Raw genomic sequence first — 16,825 nt, 5'->3', positions numbered from 1 at the left:
TCTACAAGCTCACTCGGTGCCCCGCTGTGAGCTTGTATATCTGCTATTTTTGAATAGCCCAAAGTATAAAATAGTGGTTTAACTGGTTACACAGATGCGTTCCCGACTTCCCGGTCTTAATGGGTTAAATGTGGTTTCATGTAAAGTAGCTCCACGACACTCCTCTTCATTGATGTGTGTGTGTGTGTGTGTGTGTGTGTGTGTGTGTGTGTGTGTGTGTGTGTGTGTGCGTGTGTGCGTGCGTGCGTGTCAGCGTACCCTTGTAAGAGGATGTACTGTGTGTAAAGACGTGTAATCAATCCGTCGTTGAGCATGCGTCTCACGTGAACAGGTGGTTGTGTGTTGCTAAGCTGCACATTATTCCCAGAGAAATAATGAGGGGGCTGTAGCGTTTTGTCTTTAAGAGAAGCAGACAACCCCTCAGCTAATATGTTATATAAAACCACACACTCACAAACACAAACAAACACTCTCTCCCTCTCTCACACACACACACACACTAATTTGCATACAATTTGGATTTTATAAGCGGCTTCAGTGGCACTGGTAATAGCCGTGTAGGTGGAATGAAGATGGGGCTCTGTGTGTGTGTGTGTGTGTGTGTGTGTGTGTGTGTGTGTGTGTGTGTGTGTGTGTGTGTGTGTGTGTGTGTGTGTGTGTGTGTGTGTGTATCTGATAAAAGCATGATGGATGTGCTAGCGGGTGGTGATGATAAGATCTATGTGTCGGCTTTACTAAGAGAGGACATGCAGCCCTGAGCCTGAACACTTCACCGTCACCTCACACCAAGTAGAGACTGAACACTTCACTGTCACCTCACACCAAGAAGTAGAGACTGAACACTTCACTGTCACCTCACACCAAGTAGAGACTGAACACTTCACTATCACCTCACACCAAGTACAGAGACTGAACACTTCACTGTCACCTCACACCAAGGAGAGACTGAACACTTCACTGTCACCTCACACCAAGTAGAGACTGAACACTTCACTGTCACCTCACACCAAGTAGAGACTGAACACTTCACTGTCATCTCACACCAAGGAGAGACTGAACACTTCACTATCACCTCACACCAGGTAGAGAGAGACTGAACACATCACTATCACCTCACACCAAGTAGAGACTGAACACTTCACTATAACCTCACATCAAGTAGAGACTGAACACTTCACTATAACCTCACATCAAGTAGAGACTGAACACTTCACTATAACCTCACATCAAGTAGAGAGACTGAACACTTCACTATTACCTCACACCAGGTAGAGAGAGACTGAACACTTCACTATCACCTCACACCAAGCAGAGACTGAACACTTCACTATCACCTCATACCAAGTAGAGACTGAACACTTCACTATCACCTCACACCAAGTAGAGACTGAACACTTCACTATCACCTCACACCAAGTAGAGACTGAACACTTCACTATCACCTCACACCAAGCAGAGACTGAACACTTCACTATCACCTCACACCAAGTAGAGACTGAACACTTCACTATAACCTCACACCAAGGAGAGAGAGAGACGGAAACAAATGCAGAGAGACAGGGGGTGCGTTCGGATATAAGACACTGAGTGCACTGGTCCAATACAAACCAATACGCGAGTGCACTCCCGGTGCAGCTATGGGCTGATCAAGTGTCTGTGTGTGTGTGTACACAGGTTGTACATTATGAAACAAGATGCTAATGCTTACACGGTAAAATCCGAAGTGTTCATTTAACTTGGGAGTAATTTTTTTTACCCTTTTAAGGTCATTGAGTTAACGTTACCGTCTTTACCGTACCGTACGTGTTTTTACAGTGTACGGGTATTAAAGTTGATTAGACATTCAGGAAAGTGGATTGTGTGAAAACCCGGTGGGTCTTGCCCTCATGTCCTTGTAAATGTTTAGCTGCACGGTGACGAAGCTCGGTCCCGTCTGATTCGCCCTAACTGCTAAAATGTACTTCACTGACAGGGGTCCCCCCAGTGGTCCCTACTTGGGCCCCTCAGTTCCCTCTACACCAAATCTCTTCGCCAAAATTAGCCGATGTACAAGCTCACAACGTGTCGTGTTGCAACGCTTGTAGATATTTATTTTTCGCCTATGTTTGCCAAGTGTTCGCCTATTACGACATGTCCAGAATAGGGACGCTAGGGCAGTGGTTCTCAAACATTTTCGTGCCAAGGACCCCCAAATTAATATGTCTGTGGCCACGGACCCCCATCTGAAAATATGTTGTTCCAGGGACCCCCATAAGCAAAGATTTGTGTTTAAAAATGTTTGCCTAAAAGATGTAAAGATTTGCACACATTTTCAATATTTTTCAAAAATAGCAGATCTACTAGCTCATAGCCACACTTGTTTTGAATAGCCAAAGTATAAAATATGGATAAAGGGGTTAAAATGATTGTGATGCTTTATTAACTAATTTAGCTGGGGACCCCCTGGTACCCCCCCAAGGACCCCTGGGGGTCCCCAGACCCCACTTTGAGAACCAATGCGCTAGGGTTCATCTGGTTCTTCGGTTGGCGTCACTGGAAAACATCAGTGGGCAGATCCATTGTGGCTGCTCAAGCCGCCTGGTGCATTATTATCGGTATACAAAAGTGCGTTCAAGAGAATGGGATCGCACTCAACGGCAAGGATCTCATCTCCACGGACTATGATACAGGCCGGAGGGCTCAACAACCAATTCAAACACTGTAAAATATTCTCGCCCCGGAAGCAAGCATCCCATTGTGGTTCCATTCTTTTGTCAGGGCAAACTCTCCCGGTTTGAATGTCAGCGAGTCTTCCAGCCGTTAACTGTTGTTGTTCTTTTCTTTGTTTGTATACTGTTTTGTAATTCAGATTTTTGTTACTTGCTTACCTGTCCGTATTTCTGTTTGTCTGTTGCTTTCTCTTCCTCTCTCAACCATGGCTGCGGCTACCGGTTATTTTCTTGCTGATAATTCTATTGATTACTTTTTAGAATAATCAAATCAAAATGTTACCTCATTTTCATATATTACCAAAATTACAATCTACGCATTGCGACCCCAAATCGATTGTTATAAAAAAAATATGTATATATATTGATTAAATTGATTCATTTGATTATCGTTGCACCCCTACTCTCAGCCTATAGCTGCTATTCTGGACATGTCGTAATAGGCGAACATTTGGCAAACATAGGCGAAAAATAAAATTGCAACACGACACGTTGTGAGCTTGTACATCGGCTAATTTTGGCAAATAGATTTGGTGTAGAGGGAACTGAGGGGCCCAAGTAGGGACCACTGGGGGGACCCCTGTCAGTGAAGTACATTTTAGCAGTTAGGGCGAATCAAACGGGACCGAGCTTCGTCACCGTGCAGCTAAACATTTACAAGGACATGAGAGGGCAAGACCCACCGGGTTCTCACACAATCCACTTTCCTGAATGTCTAATCAACTTTAATACCCGTACACTGTAAAAACACGTACGGTACGGTAAAGGCGGTAACGTTAACTCAATGACCTTAAAAGGGTAAAAAAAATTACTCCCAAGTTAAATGAACACTTCGGATTTTACCGTGTAAGCATTAGCATCTTGTTTCATAATGTACAACCTGTGTACACACACACACACACATAGACACTTGACACCAACGAGCAACACAACACTGATTCAATGCTTGTTTTTGTTTTTTTGGCGGCATGTACTAGGCCTACGGCTGTAACCGCGCTACCTCGTCTCATGTGACACAGGCACAGGAAAATGTCTGTCCTTCTCGCCTTAATATTCAGCTGAAATGTTGCTGCGTTGGTAAATCATAAATCTTAGGCGAATAAAACAAAAAGGTCGAGGGATCGTCTCTTGGCGGCGGGCGGCTGGGTGTTGTTGGCGTGTCAAAGAGAGCGGAGCACTTTCAAACGCTGCTGTACATGTATGTAGAACATGTGCAGCTATGGGAGCAGAAAAATGATACGTGAAATGGAGCGGTGCATGGCCCTGCCCTACGCACACACACACGCGCATGCACGCACGCACGCACGCACGCACGCACACGCACACACACTCCACTGTGCAAAGATTCTTTGAAGTCAACACAGATACACGTGTCGACATGCGCTCTCGTTCCATCATCATCATTGCTCTTCTTTTCACCATCTGCTCTTCTCCCTTCCCCCTACCTTTCCCTTCCCCTCTCTCTCCCTGTCCATCCATTTCCTTCCTCTACCTTCCTCTCTCTCTCTCTCTGTCTATCTCCTTCTTTCTCTCTTCCTCACTCTTTACCAGGGTTTGAATCTCTGAGTGTGTGTGTGTGTGGGGGGGGGGGTGGGGGGAGGGGAACCATGCCTGTGCTTTCGATATCTCCCCTCTGGTTATACATTTTTATCAGATTGGATCCCTACGTTTGGTCAGACTGAATGCATTTCCTTTCGGGAAATGAAGACTGTGGGGTTTATTTGATATTTATGTCGGATTAACCTCGTGACACTTTCCTGGTCCTAATGGGTTAATAAATGTACCCCCCTGTTTTTCTGTTTTCTTTTAGTTTTTATACAAATCAAACTGTCCCCCTGTCTCTCTTTACTGCCGTTTTCATGTCTGAGTGACAGATTGGGTTCAGTAGCAGCAGTCTCAGCAGGAGGAACCCAGTACACTCTGGCTGCCTGCGAGTGGCTCTGCGAGTAGTGTTGCCAGATCTCGCGAGGGAAACAAGCAACCAGGTCTATGAAAACAAGCCCAAAAGAAGCGACTAGGGCTACGGCATTTTGAAATCGACGATCTACAAGCTCACTGTGAGTTTGTAGAGCGGCTATTTCAAAAAAAGAAGGGGAAAGAATAGTCTTTTTAAAATATTTTTGAAATATTTTAACAACACAAAGCTTGTATGGGGTTCCCTGGCACAAAATATTTTCAGATGGGGGGGGGGTGTCTGCGAACAAATAGATATTAATTTTGGGGTCCTTGCCATGAGAGAACCATTGGTTTAACAACATTAGGATAGGAAACAAGCCCAAAAAAGCAACTACACTTTAAAAAAAACGCAACCACCAATATTTACAAGCCACTTTACAGAAAAAACAAGCCCAAAGTCGCTTATAATAAGCGGACATGGCAACACTGACAGTGAGTGTCTGGGTGCATGCGTACGTACGTGCATGCGTACGTGTGTCTGAACCTAGCATACCTTGCACTTTCTGCTGCGAGAGAACGTTGTGTGTCTGTTCTTTCATACATACACACCTACCTAGTACCTCTTGGGCAGGCGTGCACATGTTGCTTCTACATGTCTTGAGTGTGTGTGCACTGTGCACGCATCATACAGATAAAGGATTTGGCAGTCTGTGAGAAGAGATTAGGTAGAACCGTGGGGGGAATTTTGAGTAAAGCCTGATTTACTCGGTTTGCTCGCCGTGTGGTGCAATGGAAATAGGAGATCTACAAGCTCACACCGCAGCTTGTACTGCAGAACGACTCGAGTGCACGACACCAGCGGTGCACAAGTATAAATCTTTATGCTCAGGCTCGCTGCCAAGGATGCACGTTGACACCCTTGCCAAGTGCACGCATTGCTTAGGTAACACGTGCAATGATGCGCAGGATTTACATGCTTTTGCATAGTAAATGAATGGCAGAGCCGGATGATCTTCCTGCAGCATTTGTGTTCGTGCTGCTAAGAGAGATGCCGAGCTTATGGATAAACAATTTGGTGATCAAGAGGGGGGGCACAGGCACACCTGACTAATACAAACCAGGGGCGTGCCTTTGTGGGTTGTACTATTAACCAGTGGTGGAAAAAGTACTCACATTTCTTATGGGGGATAGTTCAGCCAAAAAAAATACTTTTTTCTATCAATTAGTCACCCCATGGAGACTTGAATTCATAGATATTTATTTGTTTTTGTCGCATTCCTAAGCCAATAATTTGATGACCAGCGGACCGGTAGGCAGTGGTTCTGGTAGGAGACACAAAGGAGACTCTTTGTGTCTCCTACCGGAATCGCTGCCGGTCATCAAATTATTGGCATAGGAATGCGACAAAAACAAAGAAATATCCATGAATTCAAGTCTCCATGGGGTGAATAATCGATAGAAAGAATGTTTGGGGTGAACTATCCCTTTAAGTAAACGTATTAATACTGCAGTGTAGAAATACTCTGTTCCAAGTAAAAGTCCGGAATTAAAAATGTACTTGAGTAAAAAAGTACAAAGGTATTGGTATCAAAATGTACCTAAAGTAAAAGTATAATATTTGCCCCTGAGATGTAGTGGAGTAGAAGTAAAAGTATTGAAAATGTGAAATACTAGAGTAAAGTAAAAAATGTTACTTAAGTACAGTACTTCAGTAAATGTACTTAGTTACTTTACATCACTGCTATTAACCACAATAGTATAGAGCCCTGAGGGACCCCATATGGTCAACCATACAGGGTTTAAGTGGTTAAGAGTGTTGGTTAGAGCAACGACTATACTGTACTGTAGTCAAAATGTCACTGGTTTGAGTCAAAGTCCTGGGTTGAAGGCGATCTACGACTAAAATATACAATAAAGCACAAAAACAATACAGACTAATGCAATTTCCAAATCACAGGAATCTGCAGTTTTGCTTTGTTTTTCCGTAGCAGCAGAAATGTCCCAGACTGCTAGATAAGAGGAAGCTCAGACCAGTGCAAATCTAATTGGATGTCATGGGGAAAACTTTAATAGGATTCCTATAACCTCAGCAAATAGCAAGCTTCAGCATTCTCAAAGTTGTACATTTTATAGATAAATTGTTAAACATTTATATATTGTTGTTGTCGCCTTGTCGGGCATAAACCTCTCATCTTATTATAACCTTTTGTGATTTTTCATAAATTAATGCCCTACTTGATCATACTACGGCATCACACAAGAGTATCAAAACTAGTAGATCTGGAAGCTCGAAACGCGACACAAAGCTACGCGTTTTGAGCTTGTAGATCGGCTACTTTTGCTATTCTTGAATTTGAATCGTGAAAAGTAACAGTTTCGGACATTTCCACCCCACAGAGACTATGATAGAAGAGGATTGTACTTACGGGCTGTTGGCCCCGCCCCCAGAGCGGAACTGGACGTATGGCGCGAGCTGGAGGAGGAGCCTGACCGCCTCAGGCCACTCCCCCTCGTTGGAGCGGAACTCGCAGGAGGCGGACTCGCACTCCTCGAAGCAGAACTGGTAGTAGGAGTTGGAGTCGGCAAACGTAATGCGCTGGTCCACTGGAGACAAAGACAAAACAATAATCAGACAACACACACACAAAATTATGCATCCTTTTGCTTTCCACTCGATACAGACTCACTCCCAATCTTCCGCCGTAATCTTCAGACTCACCTCTTCAGACTCCACCTTACCCTGGCCTGTAGCAATTGGCCCTGGCCTTGATGACCTTGCAGGCTTATGCAAAGGTTAAAATGTAATTTAGATAGCATGTTATGTAGACAGATGCCAGGTTCATTTGTTGACCCGGCATTCTATGGTTTGTATAGTTTCAATATACAGATTACATTTTTGAGCGGTGTAACCGCTCCTATAAGAGGGTTTAGGACCCATCCGTGGTGAAAGTTTTTCTTTCCGTCGCGAAAATGTGTCTTTCGCTGTGACGCCATGCTGTGGAAAACACGCCCATAGGCTAACTTTGCAGGAGGTGCTGTGATTGGCTAGCGAGACACATGATGAAATTAACTTCAAACTTCGCAGACGCGCCGTGATTGGCTAGCGAGACGCATGATGAAATTAATAATAATGTAAAAAATGTAAGCACGTCACTTCGCAGGACGTGCTGTGATTGGCTACCGAGATGCATGATGAAATTAATAACTCATAAATAGCACCGCTCACTTCACACTGGGTGTGATTTTTTTATAGACTGATGATAGGTTCTTGGTTTACCTATGATCCTAGATGACCATTTCTATGCATTTGATGTGGTCTCGTGTTTAGATTAAATGTATCCCCCGAGGAAGCAGGCAGGCTCTATAAGCTCAATGGTACTCGCGCAGGAAACCAGGTTCAAATCCGGGGTAGAAGAGGAAGGTTACATAGCGCAGCCTTAATGTTATATTATCATTTTAATCTTAGTGGTTTTGCCAGTCATTTTGGGGACCACTTGCAGTACCCTCGCGGCCCACCAGTGGGCCCCGGCCCTCAAGTTGAGAATCACTGCGATAAGCCAACTCCCATCTGACTTTGCTAATTGTATCCCTTGTGTATCCCAAGCTGATCATTTTGTATCAATTTGCCACTTAACCCATTCAATCCGGTAACGCATCTGTGTCATTGTAGATTTCTTTGGCTATTCAAAACAAATATATATATAAAAATAGCAGATCTACAAGCTCATAGTGCGGCACTCGGTGCCGCACTATGAGCATGTATATCTGCTATTTTTGATTGAATGGGTTAATAGGCTAACTGATGAAATTGTGATGAAAAGGATAGCGCACGCACTTCCATGGCCCAGCAGGTGCAGGACAAACAGCAGTTTCACAAGAAGAAATAAAGTCTGCGCACCGGTAATGCTGCAAAAGCTCCGCTGTATTTTTATCGACGTCAACGTTTCGATTACTCTGTGATCTTCATACTGTACGTCCTGATGAAGATCGCAGAGTGATCGAAATGTTGACAGCGATAAAAATAGAGCAGTTTTTTTACCCAGCATTACCACTGTGTAGACTTTATAACTGATGAAATTATCATCATCATTATTGTGGAAAGCCAAGATAACATCAAATAGCACCAAAGAGTCGCAGAACACGAGCGTCAACAGCTTTTAATAATATCTTCTAATACGGTGCATAATATAAGAAAAGAAAGAGAGAGGAATTTTCACATACAGCATATTTCGTGTGTGAAATCGCTGCAGTGAACACGACTGTGCTGTCAGGCACACAGAGCACGCTGTGTAGAGACACCTCAGCGGCTGTCAAACACACACACACACACACACACACACACACACACACACACACACACACACACACACACACACAGCCTCCAGTCACCTCACCATAGCACATCTTCACCACCTGCACATATGATGATTGTGTAATTTAGCGAAGTCTGGAAATAAAGCCAGTGACAAGCTCTCGCACAATCATTACACTCCATTGCCTCATTATAACCGTAATGCAGGCCAGGCTCAACATAACAAAACTTATCCCCACGGTAAAGGGGGGAGGGTGGGGGGGGTACCACTGAATGTCGCAATCATTTCGGCAAGGTGTTAACCCATTAAAACCGGGAAAGCATCTGTGTCATTTTAGCTATATACATATATACACCCAACAACATAGGTTTAAAAAATTGCAGATATACAATTTTTTAGTGTTTGAAAGAATTTTTAATATATTTTTTTTTTAACACAAATCTGCTCCTCTAGTGGTCCCCTTTCATAAATCATTTCCAGCTGGGGGGGGGAGGGGTCCACGGCCAAATGCATATCATTTTGGGTGGTCCTTGGCACGAAAAAGTTTGAGAACTACTGATTCAGAAGACATTTTGTAGGCCTGAGCAGCTCTTAATGGGTTAAACAAGCAATCAGTTTGATTGCTGTAAACGTGCATAACGCTGCAGTGTGATGGATGCATCGGCACTGCTTAGATTAGAGATGATGAGGGAACGAGTATTCAGGGACCACGAGGATTTCCTGGCCCGTCATCCTGGGCTAATAAGCCGATTTAGACTCCCTATAGAGCAGGGGTTTTCAAAACAGGGGGTCCGGGACCCCTAAGGGGGTCCTCAGAGCTACTATAGCGGGTCCGCCAAATGTTTGTGTGATGGGATCTCTTTTTTTTTACATTAACCACTTGAACCCTGGAATTTATATACCGACACATCGCAGTGCAGACAGTGTTGCCAGATTCTGTGAGAGAAACAAGCAACCAGGTCTAGGAAAACCAGCTCAAAAGAAGCGACTATGGGCCACATGAGCACTTTAACATATACATCAGCTATTTGAATATAGCCGATCTACAAGCTCACAACGCGTCGCATCGCGAATGCAATCTTGCAGGGAAATCATAATAAGCAGATCTGGCAACCCTGAGTGCAGATGCTGCACATTTCTGTGTTGTCACTGCTGTTGTATCCTACTGGCTCACCAGCCAGTGAGGAGCCCCCACCGGGAGGACGTCGTAGAGCTTTCATTCTACTCCTTACGCTGACAGGTGCCCCCCCCAGCCCGTAGGAGTATGTGCTGTGAAAATTATCCCCCTCCCCGCCCGGCTTTCCCGTACCCCCGAACACGGGCCAATTGTGTTCGCATCGGCGACCGACAAAGCCGGATGCACCACGCTGGATTCGAACCCACAACCTCCGTGGTGGTGGGCAGGGACTTTACCACTGCGCCACCGGAGCGCCTCCTGCTGGTAGGATTGTAGAAATTTGAACCGCGCTCATGGGGCTCTGCCCGAAAACAGGAAAAAGATTGTTTTCTTGCGCTTCCCCTGGTTGTTGCCGTGTGTGTGTGTGTGTGTGTGTGTGTGTGTGTGTGTGTGTGTGTGTGTGTGTGTGTGTGTGTGTGTGTGTGTGTGTGTGTGTGTGTGTGTGTGTGTGTGTGTGTGTGTGTGTGTGTGTGTGTGTGTGTGTGTGTGTGTCTATGCTTACCAGACAGCAGGACCCCCAGCTCCAGCAGTACCTGGCAGACGCGCGCGCCGGTGGTCCGACAGCGCACGTACACACACTGCTCACACAACCACTGCACCAGCTCCACGCCCACATAGCTACGCCTGCATGGGAGAACACACACACGTGCGCACAATGTCAAGACACACACACACACACACAGCATTAACTCATAAATCATCTCTGTCGGGTGGAAACCTCCTATGTCCAAAACTGTGACTTCAGTATTCAAAAACGGCAAAAGTAGCAGATCTACAAGCTCGAAACGCGGGGCAAAGCGACGCGTTTTGAGCTTGCAGATCTGCTACTTTTGATACTTTTGTGTGACGCCGTAGTATGATCAAGTTTGGCATTAATTTACGAAAAAAAACACAAAAAGTTAAAATATGGAGATAAGAGGTTTCTGTCCAACGGCAACAAAATAGACAATACTGTACATACCCTGACAGGGACACAAGCAAATACATACAGACACAGACACACACACACACACACACACACACACACACACACACACAATTCCTAAGAAGGCACATACAGTCTAACACATACGCACACCAGTGGTGGATTTTTTGGAATATTTGTTTTTTGAAAGCTAAAGAATTTCACTCCGCTACATTTCAAAATAGAAACATTGTACTTTTGACTTCCACTGCACTTCTGGGAAGGGACTCTTGGGACCAAAAACGTACAAAAATAGATTATGAATTAACCACTTCAGCCCCATTTCACCGCGACGCGTTGTGAGCTTAGTAGACGTGCTATTTTCACTATTTTTGAAGATTTCTGAAAATGTACTTCGGAATTAGTATTCAAAAGTAGACAAAGTACTGTATATACTTTGTCCACCACTGATGCAGACACACACACAATTCCTAAGAAGACACACATACAGTATAATAACACATACAAACACACAATATTCGAGCTAAGCTAATTTGACTACAGACAGAAAGGCACGCACACACCGGGCTGGTCTTTTGTACTAAATCCATATCATTGATTATTCATTAGTTCACTGTAAGCCTTTTTCTCCTCAAACACTTTCCATCCGTTTCCCCCCAGGATAAATCCCTGGTGTGTGTGTGTGTGTGTGTGTGTGTGTGTGTGTGTGTGTGTGTGTGTGTGTGTGTGTGTGTGTGTGTGTGTGTGTGTGTAAGGTATTTAGTAATAGCTTCATGTGTATGTAGATTATGTATATTGATAGTTGTATGCCTGTGTGTGTGTGTGTGTGTGTGTGTGTGTGTGTGTGTGTGTGTGTGTGTGTGTGTGTGTGTGTGTGTGTGTGTGTGTGTGTGTGTGTGTGTGTGTGTGTGTGTGTGTGTGTGTGTGTGTGTGTTTAGGGTATTTAGTAAAAGCTGCATGTAGCTTATGTATGCATATTAATAGTTGTGTGTGCGCGTGTGTTTGTGCACGCACGTGTCTGTGTGTGTGCACGCATGCATGTGTGCCCCACACACACAGGTCTATCAACATGGAGCTTAATGATGACTGGTGAGTCAGTGGTCACGCTTCACTGCATACATTGATTTGGCCCTGTGCACGCAGGCACGCACGCACGCACACACACGCACAGCTTGTGCGACCGGTTCATGGACAACATTCGATCGCTAGCCCTTCAATTAACCCTCAGAACTACTTGTCTGCTCTTCATACTGTAAAGGTCCAGAAGCAACGGGAAGAAATCCAATGGCAAGAGTCATAGTATATAAGAACTTTAACATGAGGAGAGATTTGTTTTTAGATTTTCACATCCTGGGGTGTTATCTGCTCAAGGAGAACGATAAACCGCGACGCTGAAAACTTTTCGCTCGATATTGGCCAGTGGTTCTCAACCTTTTCTCGATCAGGGCCCACTTGAAAGCGTTCGCAGTCGGCACGGCGCGGCAGCTGAACGGCCGTGTTAAGTGGTCAGTTGGGTGGGCTGCGTGCATTTTTTTTAGAGCATGTTTGTTTATTTGAATGATCAATGAATCGATTGTGTTGCGGTCTTGGATCAATGGAACTAACGTAGGATACTTTAAAGGGCAAGAACACTTTGGGTAGAGGTTACAATGTAGGTCAACGAGGAGTGTATTTTGAATTTGAATATTCAATTTCTAATCAATATTTTGGATTTCTTGTCCACTTTTGGAGCTACATCATGGCAAGGTAACAACACAAGCCAAACCTCTTCCAAAGCGTCCTTGGCCTTTAAGTTCTTATTTATCGGTATCACTATGAAGAAGAAAAAAGTCAAGGTTTTTCAAATGAGTTTTTGAAAAAAAGGAAAAAAAACATTGTACAACATTTTTTTTCACATTCAACATTTTTTACCTGTGCGCTGAAAACTGAAGGCATGCTTGCTGGCCCCTAGTGAGGTGTCAGATTTTTACCATGACCTCACAACACAATTGATTGGAATATAGCATAGGCTGATTGGAATATAGCATAGATGTGCTAATATGAATCCATTATGTAGGTCAGAGGGTTTGAACTGCACTCTGAGCCTATGGAGGTAAATTGAACAAGCTGGACATTCTGAGGAAGTAAGCAGAACAAAGCCATGATAAATGGATGGATGGATGGATTATATCCTAATGATCCGTTGTTCTTGGTCCCCTTTTATTTCCTCAAGCAAGCACAATAGTGACATGACTTAGTTGGCAATCGATGTTTTGTAATCACAAAGGGCCCTCTCTCCACACCAAGCACTATCACTATAAATACTGTATATAGTTCCCCACTGTCATCAATTCGTCATAGTTGTGGTGTGGACTCTGCCGTCCACTTGAGTTAGAATGATGTTTTCAACAACATATTCATAGTTCTAGTTATCATGCTTGGTGTGGACAGCCTTAACACTGATGGAATATTCTCTTTTCTTTGTCATCATACCCGTCTCTCTAGCACAGTGTTTATCAAACAGTGGGTCGGGACCCATTTGTGAGTCGTGGAACCATTTTTATGGGACACGACTCTCCAGTAAATGTTTTCATGGATACTTTCCAGGTTAGTAATAGTGTTAACGAATTAGTTTGTATTTTTGCACCCAACATTACCACTCCATAATGTACATATTAATGAGGCCAGGCACGCTGAACTCTCCTGCCCGGTGGCAACCTGGTTTCCACATGCAAATTTCTTGTGTGTGCACACAAAGCACAGGTTGATAGACCAACAGGGATAGTATTTACAGGCAGAGACCTGTGGGTGAGTGATACAGTCGTGCTGCACGTTGGCGTGCCTTGCAATATGCACATTTTTGATTTAATCTCACCCATGCTCAATTACATCAGTCAGAGCGGGAAGAAAAGGCACACGAGTGTGTTGCATTAGTCATGCATCATGCATACGGTTGACCAATACAGAGCTTTCGTTCAGAATAGGGGGAGAAGGATGGTACTTTGACTGTAAAATGACATCCATGAGGAAGAACTTTCCACAGCTCATGCGCACACACACACAAATACATGTATAATACTTCTTGGGTATAATTATAATCTAATCTCATAAATGATAGCTTGATTTCAGGAAATGTTCACCTAATTATACCTCCAAGCTCTAGCCTATGTACTTCTCTCTTGTACAGAGAGAGGAAGGGTTCTCACTCAGAAAGATTTACATCATTGATCGCTCCTCACATTTGGATCTCATAAAGACATAAATACAAGAGCATGTGCAAAACAAACATACATAGATAAGACACTATAAACGTATGAGACAACTATTATAAAATAGTCACATCTATACACACTGTATTTGTAGTACATGTAGTGACTATTTCCTAATGGGTGTGAGTGTATTACACACACCCTGTGAAGGCCTTATGTGCCACAAGGTACGAAGTGGATAGGTAACAGGTATTACACACACATGTATATATATATATATATGTATATACCGTATGATCCTGGCCAGGTGAATCTTGTCTTTAGCTGGGTAGGGTCCATTAGATAAGAAAGCATTCCTCACTGCCCGCGCCGCGCATGGAAAACTCTGGGAGCAAGACTGACACACACACACACACACACAAAAATTTAACTTACAATTTTGTGCAGTTCATAGTCAATGGCAGCACAACTGCAAATTGTGCAACTTTAAGGAGGAATCCTGAATGAAGATCGAACAATAAACAAGTGGCGCTAAGAACCAGTGATACTGTTGATCATTGTTTGTCCAGCAGCACCTGGGTGAGAGATTGGATTGCCTTTGTTACTGTTGGTACAACAAGCATGGAAAGTCCAAGGTGATGTCACCTGTATGTGGGCTAAACAAACACACTTTCATTCACATTATGACTAAGGTAGATGACCTCATCACCGTGTGACAAGTGTGCGTGTGCATGAACCTACCTTGTGTAGTGGAGGTCCAGCGCTGGGTCCAGGGATGGTATCAGGTGACTGCTGTAAAGACAAAATGAACACGGCCCATGAGAAAAGACAGTGACACACACACGCATACCCTCCCACCGGTGGTGGAAGAAGTACTCACATTTTTTACTTGAGTAAAAGTATCGATACCACCATGTAGAAATACTGTTACAAATAAAAGTCAGGAGCATACTTAGAGTACCAAAAGTAAAAGTACTCATTAGCCAGAATGTTCCACTTTCCCAGTTTCCAAATGTATGAATTCCTTTGAAAATAGCAGATCTACAAGCTCTCAAGCATGTACATTGGCTATTTTCAAACAGCCAAAGTATATAGGGCTGATGTGGTTAGTGCATGTTTTGAAATAATAATCTAAATCTACAAAGTAACTAGTAATTAACATTTTCAAATAATCGTAGTGGAGTAAAAGTACAATATTTGCTCCTGAGATGTAGTGGGGTAAAAGTTAAAGTATTGAAACTTGTAAATACTCCAGTAAAGTAAAAAATACATCAAAATGGTCCTTAAGTACAGTACTTGAGTAAATGTACCTAGTTACTTTCCACCGCAGCCGGTGCCTCCCACACCTCATGGTATCACTCCATAACTATTGTCACTTGTTCTGCATCTCAAAAACAATTGATGCAAAGAGATGACGAGACTCACCAAACTATACACATAACCTTTGACACAGAAAGCCCCATGCTTACCCTCTTCACACATACACACACACTGAGTAAACACACTGAACAAACAGGACTGTGAGATGAGAAAGACCAGTTTTCATTCCAATAACATGATTCATGTTAGATCACCTCTGTAAAACCATCAGTCACACATAATAACTTCCCTGTGTCATTTCCATTTTAACAGCCCGACAGCACATCACAAAACTACTGCCGCTGTAAATCATCATTATAAATTCTGTGCGAGTCGACAAATGCATTTCTAATCGTGCGCTTGGGAACGAGGAGTATGTCTGCATGCCGTTTATAAACCGCGTCTGTACGACGACAAGCTTGTAGGAGCTGCGTTTTGTTCCAAGAAGTAATCCACAGTATCCAGGAAGAAGACATAATGACCGAACGGAGGCTTACGATGCAAAACGAAGAATTTAATCCATTAAGTGAGTGATGACGAGTGTAAGCCACAAAAAGCCATTAATTAAAAACGCCAAATAGACCCTATACTAGGCGAAAATAGGCAAATCTTTTTTACGAATTGCAACAATTATCAGATCTGCAAGCTCATCATGATCTTGTAGATCAGCTATTCATCGAAGTATATACTGTAGTGTAGGGCATAAGTGGTTAAGTGTTTTCCATTTTGTGTACATGTAATGTGCAGGTGTAAAGTGACCTAAAACGTTTCGGTTAAGTCCACATTCTGTTCTCATGGTGACACAATCAAACTGGTATGATAAAGGAGTTATTGTCAATTCCATCCATCAAGAAGAAGAAGATCACTGTAATTCAGTAAGGTGTCAGGAGGTAGCAGTAGGGCAAGGCATTTAACCATAAATATATCAAAACCAATATTGACTGCATACGTCACAAAATTGCAAAGATATGTGGACCCTGATGCAGGCCTCTGGCCGAAACACGTTGGTCACCTGCATTTTTTACCTGCCTTGGACCTTCTTTAAGTTCACTGCCTTATTTTTTCCACTGTGATGTCTACAAAGGAAAGGAAGTTAAAAGTCTTGTCCTGAAATGAAACCCTCTCCAAAGAGGGTTCAGTTTGGCATAATTACGGACCCACGCAGCGCTTCTTCATCTACTATTTGATCATTGCGAAAATGCGATTTGATGCCGAGTCTTGCCGACACGTTGTGAGCTTGTAGATCATCTGCTATTTTC

At 43.5% G+C, this 16,825-nt stretch overlaps 1 protein-coding gene across 2 annotated transcripts in view; it reads right to left on the bottom strand.

Moving 5' to 3' along the window:
- The window catches only part of rapgef5a (Rap guanine nucleotide exchange factor (GEF) 5a), an 81,589-nt gene that overhangs the window by 53,832 nt on the left and 10,932 nt on the right, over window positions 1–16,825 (bottom strand). Inside the window, exons 2-5 of one of the 2 annotated variants that reach the window (XM_080443029.1) lie at window positions 14,949–14,999; window positions 14,498–14,604; window positions 10,597–10,718; window positions 7,031–7,208 (exon numbers count right to left, since the gene is read on the bottom strand). In XM_080443029.1, coding sequence (XP_080299155.1) covers window positions 7,031–7,208; window positions 10,597–10,718; window positions 14,498–14,604; window positions 14,949–14,999 — 458 coding nt within the window. The remainder of the gene's footprint in view (window positions 1–7,030; window positions 7,209–10,596; window positions 10,719–14,497; window positions 14,605–14,948; window positions 15,000–16,825) is intronic. The other variant, XM_080443030.1, reaches the window with a different exon arrangement.

Source organism: Gymnoscopelus braueri, assembly GCF_963280865.1.
Source record: "Gymnoscopelus braueri genome assembly, chromosome: 11".
Lineage (NCBI taxonomy): Eukaryota > Metazoa > Chordata > Actinopteri > Myctophiformes > Myctophidae > Gymnoscopelus > Gymnoscopelus braueri.
Note: the sequence above shows the minus strand (reverse complement) of the source record. Positions and strands in the feature narration are given on the sequence as shown.